This window comes from Orcinus orca, chromosome 8, assembly GCF_937001465.1.
Source record: "Orcinus orca chromosome 8, mOrcOrc1.1, whole genome shotgun sequence".
NCBI lineage: Eukaryota > Metazoa > Chordata > Mammalia > Artiodactyla > Delphinidae > Orcinus > Orcinus orca.
Window position 1 is genome coordinate 108,656,235 of NC_064566.1, and position 13,843 is coordinate 108,670,077.

General features: G+C 41.7%; 1 protein-coding gene across 5 annotated transcripts in view; it reads right to left on the minus strand.

Moving 5' to 3' along the window:
- Positions 1-13,843, minus strand: part of NCAPD3 (non-SMC condensin II complex subunit D3) — a 58,025-nt gene that overhangs the window by 20,642 nt on the left and 23,540 nt on the right. For 4 of the 5 annotated variants that reach the window (XM_004280514.4, XM_049714305.1, XM_049714307.1 and 1 more), the window contains 7 exons: positions 12,437-12,510; positions 11,774-11,908; positions 10,521-10,741; positions 4,192-4,383; positions 3,770-3,867; positions 3,558-3,673; positions 131-238 (listed from right to left, as the gene is read on the minus strand). In XM_004280514.4, coding sequence (XP_004280562.1) covers positions 131-238; positions 3,558-3,673; positions 3,770-3,867; positions 4,192-4,383; positions 10,521-10,741; positions 11,774-11,908; positions 12,437-12,510 — 944 coding nt within the window. The remainder of the gene's footprint in view (positions 1-130; positions 239-3,557; positions 3,674-3,769; positions 3,868-4,191; positions 4,384-10,520; positions 10,742-11,773; positions 11,909-12,436; positions 12,511-13,843) is intronic. The other variant, XM_049714304.1, reaches the window with a different exon arrangement.

Sequence of the window (13,843 nt, forward strand, 5' to 3'; positions counted from 1 at the left end):
AAACGAGTAAGCCCCAGGCTAGGAAAATCCTTTTCTTGCTAAGAGTATTGAAAACGCACCTCACAAAGCCGTCTACAGGCCCAGCCGACACAAGCAGGAGAGGAGGACGCTAAGAGCAGCAGCTACTCACCGCCAGGTCTTCGTTCATCCTCCCGGTCCCGTCTTCCTTCAGAACTATGTCGGAGAGGCAGCGCACACAGGCAGAGAGCACGTCCCCGCACGCCTGCACCAGTAGTCCCTGCGGCAAGTCAAAGGCCATCTCTGAAGGGCACCGCGCGTCCATCAGACTGCCCGCGACACACAACTTGCTCATAAGAAACTCTATGGCCTTCAAATGCATAAACCGCAAGCCATGGAAACCCCAGCCATCATGCTTTTGCATCTTTGCTCTTTTAGCAATCTGGCAATGCAAACTGGCTAAGTAGAATTCACGAAGAACACTTATGTATGTTCTTTTTAATATGCTATATTTACTACAAACATATATATTTATGTATTATCTTTCTATTGTTACATTTGCCCTATAAGAGGGAAAGACATCTATTTAGGAAGATCTACTGCCCTAATTTATAAGAGATCTGTAACAGCAGTGCTCCTCCAATAAAGAAAAACATTGCAATTCTTCTGGCATATATAGATGGTGAATTAACTACTGTAATAAAGAGTATATTTTAAAAACACATAGAATAAAAAAGAACAGTTTTTACCCTCCTGAAATATATTTATTAGAGAGAAGTTTTCAGAGTCTCTTATTAGTTAAAGTGACCTCAAGGGGGTCCCACCTCCGGCCCACACATCTCACCACGCTTATGGGCCAAGTGAGGAGCTCGGTCACACCCTATAACCCGGAAGCCACTTTTCCCAGGAGGCCATCCCTACACACCCAGGCTGAGCTGAGTGGCTCCGCCCCAGGACCGCCACGTTACCAGACACTCGGTTCTGTTTCAGGAATTATTCTAAGATGTTGGGATTACAGGTTAATGTGTAGGTCTCCCACACTATGTGGCAGGTGCCTTAGGAAGGGGCAGTGTGAACCACCCCCAGGGAGTGCCCAGCAGCAATACCACAAGACGGTACTCTAAGTTTGCCAAACTGCTGGCAAACCATCACGATCCAGACATTTGTAGTCTGACTCGGCCTAAAATGTGTCAAAGCTATTGTCTTTATTAACGTTTTACAAAATGACTGCACTTAAGATGTTAAGAGACTGCACAACCTGGAGCTTCTGAAATGCACGTGCTCTGTCCCAGCCTGGCTGAGTCCTTTAGGCCCAGCACCCGGCTGCTAGTGAGAGGAAGACCTCAGAGTCTGGGCGAGCCACCAGCCAGCCAGCCCTGGGCTCTCTCCATGCAGGGGCTCCTGTCACGCTTCCAGTGTGACTCCCACTAACCAGAGAGACGTGTCCAGAGGCAAGTCTGTCCAGTCTAGGCAGACCTCAGTACAGTTTTTCTTCAGTTGGGCAAAATCTGTCTCCTTGCAATTTCCACCCACTGGTCGAAATCAGTGCTCTGTGACGCCAAATAAATCCAGTTCTCTGTCCTTTGGGTCCTTCATTCATGTGTATTAAGCCAGGCAGCCGGCCTCCCCACACTTCCTTCTCCAGCTAAACACGCCAGGCCCTCAGCGCTCCCGGCCAGCCTGCTCTGTCACCCTGCTGACTGCTCTCCTTGGATACATCCATCTGGTCTCATCCACGTTCTCTGAATGGCTGTCACTGAGACAGAATGGCAGTACGTGGCCTTAGAATCGAGTGTACAGACAGCAGGACGAGCACCTGTTCCAGACACGATCTCTACTCCCACAGTCCACACCTGCACCCACTTCTTCAACGACAGCCTCAGAATGCTATGAGCTCACACCAAGCTTGCAGAGAGCAACGATGCCCAAAGACCAAGCCTCTCACACGTGCTGCTGTTGAGCTACATCTGATGGTCTATTCTTTGGGTAACTTGTTTTTCTCCGTAAAATACAGGACATTCATTTACAGATAAAAGAAGCACAAGTACGTTTCTGGTCACTTGGATGTAAAGCATCCTGAGATTCTGGGAAGTCTCAGGGCCTTAGTCCACTGCCCACCACCAAGGGAGGTGGTCTTGGCAAAGCTAACACCCTGCTCTTCTCCTAATGCAGCAGTGAGTTCCTCTCCCTTCTGGGTCTCAGTTTCTATGTTTGATGACAACTTAGCCTTCCCCACAGACTAACAATGACACAACTTACTGCTCTAATGACTGTGGCCGGTGGTGGGCAGACAGTTAGTCTTTACGGCCCTGGCTCCCCCCATTGCAGACCCTCTCCAGCCAGTGCTGGGGAGCCACACTGGCCCAGGAAGTGGGGCCCGTGGTGCAGGCCTGGCTCTGCACTAACAAGCGACATGCCGCAGACACTTGGGGGACGGCGCCCTCACATTCTGCCACAGAACCTCCATTCTCTCCTACAGCGTTTGTTCCTCATCATCTTTTGTTTTGTTTTTACCTGTTTTGTGCTATTCAAATATGCTCCCTACTTAGGTAATGTTCCTTATTTAAAAGTTTTTCACACACTTTCTTCGATCAGAGATAAATAGAAAATCAAATAAAGCAAGTATCCTCTTCACCAAAAAGTGCCAAAAGGTTTATGCCAGGAAAACACCAGACACAGAAAGAGCTGGGCATTTTTAATTAACTAAATTTCAACCTGCTTTAAGTCCTAAGCAAAAAAGTTACAGTATATTGTCTTACTACAATGGTTAACTTATCAGGAAAGGACTTTTTAAAAAGAACTTATACAAGAAAATGAAGCTTAGGAAGGTGGCAAGTAGCTCAGACGAAGCAATAATGTTTTTATTCTGGGAGATTTAAATATATTTCAGCAATTATTTAATTTTTGACTTCTAAAATCATTATTAATAACCCCCAGTCCTAAAATTTTTCATTATGATTAGCACTGTCTAGGAGTATATTTCATGATAAAAACTGAATACATGGTAGTAAGATAATTTATCATTAGAGATACTTAAATGGATAGCTTTGGGGGAGTCAAAGTAACCCTCTGTGTCACACAGAACGCTGGTTTGGAGTTGTGATGATGAATCCACAGAGAATGTCAGCAGGAGGCTCTGGGAACTCTGGGGACAGGAGATACTAGGGTGACAGGATAATGACTAATCAGAAATCTTCTGGTCTGGAGGGAAGCCGTGACTAGGAGGAAACCTCTTACACATCCTTGGAGTGAGGGAGGAGGGTCTAACAGGCTATTGTGAGCACCGAGGCTACGATGATTAAGACAACCTTGTAGATTCGATCCTGGAAACAGGTGTCCGCCAGGTGTGCTTCCTAGAAGACACTGGTACTCAGAACCAAGGAGGTGACCTCCTAAAGGAGCTGTGTGTCTTCAGCAGCCAATATCTTCTTGGGGACTGTCAACTGCTTGTCACGTAGGTGCTTCCTTGGAGAACTAACTGCTGGGGACCACCCACCCTTCCAGGTTCTCTGCGGAGAACACGCCCCCAGCTTCAAGGCAGAGCTTTATGTCTACGTACAGACAAATGACAGACACACCCAGGAGAGTCTGTAGCGTACCTGCTCCTCCGCTGGCGTCTCTGCAGATGCTCTACAGAGTCTTTGCAAAGTATCAACAGCTGGGCTGATCAACTTTGGTGACCACCAGAATCCATTCAGCTTACTTTTGATAACATCTAAAAAAGAGAGTTAATTCCCTTGAAGTTTAACTCTTAAAAATATATATAAAGTGAGAGGCAAAGCCTTTTCACAATTCTCCGGTAGACACTCACCTGTCACCTTGTTCCGGGTGCTCTGAGGAAGATGCTTTGCAATATGCCCGATAACACAGAGGATGTGCCCTAAGGTGTCTGCATTGGGGTCCTGCTGCCTGTGGAAAGGGCAGAAGAAATATCAGTATAGAACCAAAGTAAAAATTGCTGCCAACAAAATACTTTTCTTCTGGATTACCAGTACTGGAGGAAGTAGGGTAACATGGTTTAGGAGTCGAGTTGGGGAGCATTAAGGCACTTAATGTACTTGGACAATCAAAGCCTAAAAGTGATTCTTTTTTTCATGTTTGTTTTTACGCCAGAATTTAAAGAAAAGATCTGTGTATATTAACAGCTATGAAAGAGCCCACTTCCTTAAGACATGAGCTTTGTTTCCAAGACTCTCTCGTGTCTGGTGGCAGCTAAATCACAAGCATGCGAACCTGCTTATTTTCTCCCAGGACTTTATGATTTGGGTGTAGTCCAGCGTGGGTGACGAGCCAGCAACCTTGGAGAGCAGCATCCAGGCCGGGGCAGAGTGCTCCTTGCCAGTGTGGGAGAGCACATTGTTTACAAAAGTGGAGGAGAACTTATCTTTCTTGGACCAGACATGAAAAGCCTTATCTAAATAGCGGCTGGAAAAAAAGATGAGAAAGCAGAATTGTAACTGTAAATACACAAAACTGTTCAGACCTGCCCCTCGGTGAAGGGTATCAACTTCTGCTCTAGGATTCTGGCACATAAAACATGTAAACAGAGGTTCCTGGCTAGTGGCTCATCTGATAGCAAACTAGGTATCTTTCTAATTATAATATATTACACTGAATAAGGTATATTTACCCCTCCCCTGCCCATAAAGTATTTATTTTTAAAGAAAATAATAAAATTTCATAATTCACTTGAGACCCTCTAAAATTTCTATGCAAACATATGGGGTAAGTTACCAATAACAGGTACATCCAGAGTCTACAGGGTTTTAGTGACAAAAAAATGTAGACATTGTCCTTTTTTCAATGGAAGGATTGGAGAGAAATGACATCCTAGCATTTAAATATGGTGATATTAAATGAGCTCGACTTTGCTATGACCTGCCAATACCACTCAGAAATACATATATCAAACTTTTCTAAAATAAAAAATGCTTCTGATGTATTAAAGTGTTTGTGTGATGTCATTGCTATTTTTAAACCATTTCTTATTTTACTTTTTCCTATAGCACTGAATGACATCATATGACTCATGAGACAAATGCAGTATTATATATTTAAGTGGAGAGACAAATACATTCCTTCCCCCAATTAATTTCTTCTACTGCTAGGCACACACACACACTCAGATTAGCAAGGCTTTCTCATTAAATGAAAAAAAGAATTCTCAAAGCACACAGAAGGCAACTATAAGAAAATAAACACATCTACACACAATAAGCATATGCATATAAATGAATGGTTTTATTAATAAATTAGCTTTTGGTTAAAAATCCATCTAGAGTTTTACTGCAAACGACTAACATAATTTATATGTGACTGCTATCCAAAAGCAAGATACATGAAATCAACAAATATTTAAAAGTTTATGTACAAGCATCACAGAGTATTAACTGAAGTTTACTGCAGGAAGCCCACAGAATGACAAAACATCCTCTGAACTTCCAGGTCTGAGACCTCAAATCTGGCTCCTCTCTGACCACGCACACCCTCCACATGGGCTGGGCCGTTCCCAAAGCCTCCCAACTGGACCCTCCATTAGCCACACTGCCCATCACAAGCAGGGGATGGCGCACCACTCAGAATGCGGTTCAGCAAACACCACCTGGTTTCCTGAAAAGCACTGCCGACGTCTATCCTAATATCAAACCAAAGCAACACCCCTCAGTGCCCATCTCAGCGCCCCCTGCTGGACAGAACTGACCACGCTCTCCCTTACACTCCAGTCGACTTGTTTGACCTTCTCACTAATTCCTTTTCTTCTAATCACACCAACTGCTGATTTTGAAGAGGTCTGTTCTTAGTCATCTTCTCTAACCTACAACCTAACTCTGGGCGATGTCCTCCATCACCAGGATCCTCACAAGCACACACTGAAAATGGGACTCCATCCCCAGCCCTCCCTCCACCCCCCGCCCTGCCCCACCTCTGCTTTCCGGGCCTTGTTCAACAGCAACCCCACCCAGAAGCCCTTTCAGTTAGGATTCCTGGAGCGGCAGGCCTCTAAGCCTTTGCGTTGCTATTTCCTGCCTGGAGACCCTCACCATTAGGCCTTCCTGGTTACTCTCAACTCTTTCCACCTCTAGGGATGATTGAGGTCACACCACCATCAAAAGGAAGCTACCCTAAACTTAAAAGCAAGAAGAAAAGGTAAAAACCCATACTGCTCCACGTGCTCCCTGCTGGCTGCCGTGACTCCCTTTCCACTGGATTGTGGGCAACCAGAGTGGAGGGTGCAGGGCGTCCTCAGCCCTCAGAGCCCGTGCCCCCTCCCTGGCTTCCCACCGCTGGACAGCTCCTCTTCAGCCAGCTGCTTCCCCTGGACCCGGGTCGCCATGCCTTGAGCTCGAGTCATTCACCGGTGGTCTGTCCTCAGACTCTGGTCACAGACACAGCCGATCCGTGACACCTCCTGTGCTATGAACTCCTGGGGCCCCTGCAGCACACACCACGCATGCGCCCGTGGCTCTGCACTGGCTGCGTCCTCCACAAGAGCACCTCCCGCCCCTTGTTAACCGCCAAGGTCCAAACTCGAAGCTCACCTGTTCTGTGAAGTCTCCTGTCCTGAGCAGATCCTGGAATCCTAGTTACTTTCTGTTTATTAAAGAACTTATCACAAGAGTTTATTTATAGAACTCTATTCCACTACCTACTGTTCTCAATCCTTTTTTAAAATTGATTCCCTTGTTCAGTGGCTCTCACACTTTTTCTGCTCAGGGCCCTTTTAAACTCTTAAAAATTACTGACTGCCTCGAAGACCTTTTTTGTTCATGTGGGTTATACCTATCAATATTTGCCATACTAGAAGTTAAAACAGAAATTTAAAAATACTTATCTATTAATTTGTCAGAAATAATAATAAGCCAATTACATGTTAACATAAACAATGCAATTCCTTCCCCCAAAAAACCTGGTATCTTTCTCAAAACAAAAAAAAACGTGGTAAGAACAGTGACATTGCTTTATACTTCTGTAAATCTCCTTATGGACTGGCTTAAACAAAAGACGTGCATTCTTACATCTGATTCTCCATTCAATTTATTTCAATATCATCACATGGCTTCTGGAAACTCTAGTACTGTCAAAGAGTAAAAGTGGCAATGGCACATGACATCTTAATATTACGATAAAGGCTGTCAACTAAAAACTGCCGCTTGCCATCTGCCTCTACAAGGATGAGGTCACTGGCCATTGCAGTCCCTTGACCTTCCACACCTCCTGAGAGGAGTTCTGGGCCAAGACCAGGAATGAGGCCCTCTGTGCTCTCGGAAAACTGGCAGAACAGGCCTTCAGATAGGTAGGTATTTTCAGGAAGATTTTATAAGCCCAATTTCTTGCATCTTCTCATACCTAGAAAAGCCCTAAAATCCATTAACAGACACATCTGCTCCTCGTGACCAGCAGCAACCTTCTACCAAGATGTGTGCTTGATTGCACGTACGCCCCTCACCAAAATCACATATATACTGACCCGCCCCCCCCACACCTCTTCAGAGCAGTTCCTCAGTTACAGAGAGGCTGTCTCCTGGACTACAGTCCTCAGTAAGCCCCAAATAAAACAACTCACAGCTCTCTGTGTATGTGTGTTTTTAAGAGGACAAGAAAGAGTCTAAGCTCCTGAATCCACCACACTTTGAGAACTGCTACCCCTAATTCTACCCTCTCCTTCCTAACTTCAGCAAATACGTTGTTTTCTAAATTGTGGTAATGTACATAACAAACCTTATCTTTTTAACCATTTTAAAGTACAGAGATCAGTGGCATTAAGCCCATTCGCACTGTTGTGCAACCACCCACCTCCAGAGCTTTTTCTCACCCCACACTGAGACTCTGTACCCCTTAAGCAGTTCCTCCCCACCGCCCCTTTCTGCCTCCCAGAGTCCAACTATTCTAGGGACCTCACATAAGAGGAACCATCCAATATTTGTCCTTTCGTGTCTGGCTTATTTCACTTAGCATGTTTTCAAGGTTCATCCACGTTAAAGCATCTGTCAGAATTTTGTGACTTCTTAAGGCTAATATTTCATTGTGTGTATAGACCACATCTTATTTATCTCTTCACCAGTGCACGGACACCTGGATCGTTTCCACCTTTTAGCTGTTGTGGATCGTGCTACTGTGAACATGTTGCACTGGGCAAACACTGAGCATCACTTTATGGAGAAGAAAAAGACTAAAAGCTCTAGTGCTCATATTATGTCCTCTTTTGTGTTTCTCTCTCCCTGTTCTCTTTGTTTCCTTTTATTTCTGGAGCTCTCTCCTCCTACTTTATAAAGTGTATCCTTTCACATATTTTTTTTTTCAGAAACTTTATCCCTTTCAATCATCCTCGATATTTTCTACATACTGGTTTTCTGACTTCAAATATGCACAGGTGTTTCCCCCATCTTAAAATGAAAACAGAGAGCCTATGAAGGAAGCTATGACACATCTTAAATGCAGGTAAGTTAAAGACCTAACTATAAAGGGGAAAGAAAAAAATCAAACTTCTAGGAGATTATATGGGAAAATATGTATATGATCCTGAGGTAGGAAAAGATTTCTTTAAAAATACATTAACCATAAAGAAAACCACTGACAAACTGAACTCATCAAAACACATCATTAAGAGAGTAAAGAGGCAAATCATGGGATAGGAGAGATATCCGTAATACATACAACAATGCTTGTACATAAATATATAATGAACACTTCGGGGTGAACAAGCAAAAGAGTGACAGCCTAATTTAAAAAAAAAAAGGGCCGGAGACCTGGGCAGGTAATTCACAATATGAATATCTAAATGCTAATCCACCTATGAAAAGAGGCTCAACTGCATTAGTCAACATGGCAGTGCAAATTAAAACCACCAAGAAATACCAGTATTGGTCCAAAATGGACCAAAATGGCCAAAAAGGAAGACTGACAACACGAAATGCAGGCCAAAATCTTGAGTAACTGGAACTCTCATTAAGTGCTGCAAGGAAATGTAACTTGGTCCCACCACTCTGGAAAGCTGTCTGGCAGTAACCATGAAAGATGAATAAAAGCACACTCAACAGCACTGCTCTTAGGTGTACACCCAAGAGAAATGTGTGCCAAAGATACATATGGGAATATTCACAACAGCATTATACCTCGTAATAAAAAACTGGAAACGACCCATAATCTATTAACAGTTGACTGGATAAATAAGCTGTAGCTTATTCACAAATATCATACACACAGCAATTTAAGTCAATGAGCTATAGCTGCACACAATAACTTGAATGAATCTTGTATTCCTTTGAGTAAAAGGAGTCGGACACACAAAGAATACATACCACATAATTCCACTTACATGAAGATGAAGAGTAGAGAAAACTCACACATGGTGTTAAAATCACAGTGGTCGTTCCCTTTGAGGAGGGAAGGAGAGCGATTGGAAGGAAGAGTTTTCTCAGGCCGAGCAATGTTCTATTTTTGGACCTGGGTGGTGGTTACATGGCTATATTTTTTTGATATTTATTGACCTTACAGTTTGTACGTTTTTCTATACGTTATATTTTAATATAAAAGTTAAAAAAAAGAAATGAAATAAACCTCCCAACAGTTTCTCATGAGCTAGTATACACTGGGTGTGCACAGTAAGATATCCCTAAGAAAAGCAAAAAAGTAGTTGATTCTACTGCTGGCTAAATTCCTCTCCCTTCCAGGAATTTCAGCAAAGCATATAGTTGGTAGTGATAAAATATTTAATGAGTGAATGCATTTTCAGTCAGATTTTTAACAACAAAAGGGACCTTAAGAGATCGTGTAGTGTAACCGACTCTTTTTACAAATGAGAAAACTAAGGCCCAGAGAGATGGGGTGATTTCCCAGGGCCACAGACGGTATGCTAAATCTATTATTATCTATCAGTATCTATTTTTTTTAAAGTTTTATTTTATATTGGAGCATGGTTAACAATTATTAGTACCTATTATGATACTAAATCTATTATTCTTTTCATTGGATGATAATTCCTCCATAAGTACATGTAAACAAGCAGGGAGGTGTTTCTTGTATGATAAATTTAGAAAAAAAGGAAAGGAAAAGACAGTCAAGGGAGCACAAACACAAACCAGCTGCAAGATTACTGCAGTAGAGATTAAAATTGATCAGTGCAGGTGCTAACTCTTCACCGCATTGCTCACTGAACAGTGAACACCCAGCATATTATCAAATGAAAAAAATGCTGCAGTGTGATTAAGTCAACCGACCCAATAAAATGTCAGAAAAAGTCTAACTTGTCATACCCAGGAAGTCATCTATCATAATAACTAGTATTGTGGAAAGTTAATGTTAACATAGCAAATCCATTAATGTTTTCTACTACATATTAAGACATCAATTCGAAGCTGGAAAACACTCAGAGAAAAGCAAAGGAAGGCTTCACAAAAACTGTCACCACAAAAATGCTAAGAGATTTGAACTAGGTCAAGGGAAAAAGATCAAGATTAAGTTTTCGTATATTAAGCAATTTGGAGAGCTGATTTTCCGAGATCGACACAGGAATTTATAACAAAAGCCCTCCCATAAGGACAACCAGTTGCACACAAACGTACCCCAGTTCCTGGCTCTCTGTGCTCAGCAGTGTCAGCAGCGTCCAGGCGAGCACCTGGCTGTTGTCCCCGTAGTGGAACTGACCATGATGCCTGATGTTCTGCAGCAAGAGCTGGTCGAGACACTCCAGGGCCTTGTCCTGCACGGTGTTCTCACTGTCCATCACGGCCAGGACAACCCCCCCCAGCCAGGCCTTCTGTACCTGGACACACTGAGGCTGTGCCTGAGGAGTTGAAAGTCAGGAAGTCATAAAGACGCCTACGCTATCACAGGTCTGAACACAAATCGGGGAAGCTGTGATCGATGTTTTAGGATATGTTACAAGTAGCTGCTCACATAATTACAAATAAAACATACAGTGGAAAAAAAAATCAACATTCCAAATATACGTGAAAAACAAATTCAAGCTCCAGTAACTGTAAATCAGTAAATACTGAAATTTTAAATTTATTTATTTATTTTTGGCTGCATTGGGTCTTCGTTGCTGCGCACGGGCTTCTCATTGCTGTGGCTTCTCTTGTTGCGCAGCATGGGCTCCAGAGCACAGGCCCAGTAGTTGTGACACACGGGCCTAGCTGCTCCGTTGCATGTGGGATCTTCCTGGACCAGGGATTGAACCCGTGTACCCTGCACTGGCAGGCAGATTCTTAACCACTGCGCCACCAGGGAAATCCCATACTGGAATTTTAGACTTACACAGTGATTATCTCATTATTGGTAGTGAAGCAGCACTTTTTCGTAATTCAAGATCGAGAGCAAAGAGTAAATTTTTATCCGAAGGAGTAATTAGAATAGATGCTAACAGAGAAAGTCAAAACATGCACTGCTTAATGCCTTCTATCATGAAATAAAGAAAAAAACTCACTTTTAAAATTCTTCAAAAATTAATTATTTGGCAAAAGTAAATTATATATAGGATTAGTGGATCTGCTCTTTTGGCAATATCACCTATATAGGTTTTAATGGACAAAAATTAATCTAGGCCTCTTACCTAACCAAATTAATTTTAAAATTCACATTTCTATATGAGATTTAACCTGAAGTCAACAGAAAGCTAACCATTAGCATTCTCTAGCATTAGTCGTGTTATATTTAATATGAAATGCAATCTACCAGAGGTAATGGACAGATTCCCTTCTCTTACACTGTAGAATCCTACAGTGGACTTAGGAGAGTTTCTAACAGGTACTTCATCAAGCTCAATTATTTGTAATGTAAAATACCACCCATCAGACACACGATGGTTGCATCTCACCATAAGAAGCTCGGTGAGAGACTGCAAGGCCTGCTTGCGTACAGACACAGCAAGGTCCCGACACCGGTCCTGCAGGATTGACAGCTCTTCTTTCATACCCGAGACGTCACAGTGCTTCAAAATGCTCACTAAGACCTAGAAGGTCATGTGTAACATGAAGGGGTGACTTAGGCATAATGTCAATACAAAAAGCAAAACTGCAGACAAAACACTGCCTTTTAAGTTTGTGATTCTTTCATTTTTGCGATCACAGATCCATCCCTCCTCCCACCTTTTAGAATCTGATGAAATTTAACACCTTTCTGGAGAAAACCCGACATACATTTTATACAAACAAGTACTCTGAAACAATTTCAGGGGTTTCATGAACCCTATCAAAATCCATCCATGGTCCCCAGGTTAAGAATCCTTATTCTAAAAAATGAAATTAAGGATATAAAATTGTGATTCCTAAAAAGCCAGCAACCCAGTAGGAACACGTAAGAACAGATGATCCTTCAGTTCATCTATGTAATTTACATTTAACAGGAACAAGGTGAACTAACATTAAGGGAAAAGTGAGTAATGAATATGGCCGAAGTGTTTTTAAAATAGTCTCTTGTATCTTCAAGTTGGTAGTGCTTAAAAAGAGTACATGAAAAGAATGTCCAGAAAAACTCACACCTGGAGCGCAGACTTCCTGACGTTGGTCTTCTCATCTCCAATCCTGCTCCTCAGCATCATCATGAGACCCCTTCCTGTTGAGGAAACAGCACAGTCATTACAGCCTGAGCACACCACACAATCCTGAGAACATGCTGTAATCCCAGACTGACTCATTAGCTTGTTTTAAATCATAAGAAATCAGAGCATGAAATGACATAGAAAAAGAAGAAAATTCAAATAATTAGCTACTCACAATAATGAAAAAGGTAGAGTAGTAAAATTTTATAAAGGCATAAATTCTGGAAAACTTAATTTTAAATCCAGGCTGCTAAGTCTAAAATTCTGAATGAATTATTTAGATCTCTATTCTGTTTACTACAAATGGTAAGATCTAAACCATCAGGTTTTTTAAAGACTAAGTAAAACAATACATAACAGTAGCTTTAAAACCTTTCCATTAATGGTCCCTTTACACTATTATAAATTACTGAAGACTCCTAAGAGCTTTTTTAATGTGGATTATACCTTTTAATATGAATTAGAAATTTAAACTGAGAACTGTAAAAAGATTTAATAATTCATTTTAAAATAACAAGGCATTGTTATAAATGGTATATTTTTTAACTAAAAAATAACTATAGTCCAAAACAAAAAAAATTTAGTGAAAAGAATACCACTGATTTACATTTCTGCAAACTCTTTAATGTCTGGCTTAATAAAAGACAACTGGATACCCATCTCTGCTTCCATCTGCTTCTGCCTGTCTGGGACCTCTGCAATACTCCAAATTACACTTGTGAGAAAATCAGAGTGTAGAAGGTAAATAACATCTAAATATTATTATGAAAACTGTATTAACTTCAAGGACCCACTGAAGGAGGCTTAGGGACCCCAAACCACACTTAAGAACTGCTGAGGTACAAGAAAGAACATTAAAAAATGAAACAGAATACAGAAAGCAATAAAGAAAATCAATGAAATCAAAGTAGGTTCCTTGAAAAATATCAACAAAATTAACAACATTTTCCTAGACTAAGAAAATAAGAAAGAAGAGTCAAATTGCTAAAATTAGGAATGAATGAGGGAACATTACTACTGACTTTACAGAAATAAAAAGGTTACAAACACTACGAACAATTTTATGCTAACAAATTAAGTAACCTAGATGAAATTTCTACAAAGATAAGAATTAGGGAAACTGACCTAAGAAGAAACAAAGACACACTACCCCCCCATACACAAAGGGCCAGGACCAGACGGCTTTACTGGAAAAGCCTGCCAAATGTTAACAAAATCGCCAATTAACAAAAATTAATATCAACGCTTCATAAACTCTTTCAAAAAACAGAATCTCTTCTGTTTCACTTTCCACCTCCCTCTGTGAAGCCAGTATTATCCTGAGAGCAGAACCAGACAAAACAGCTC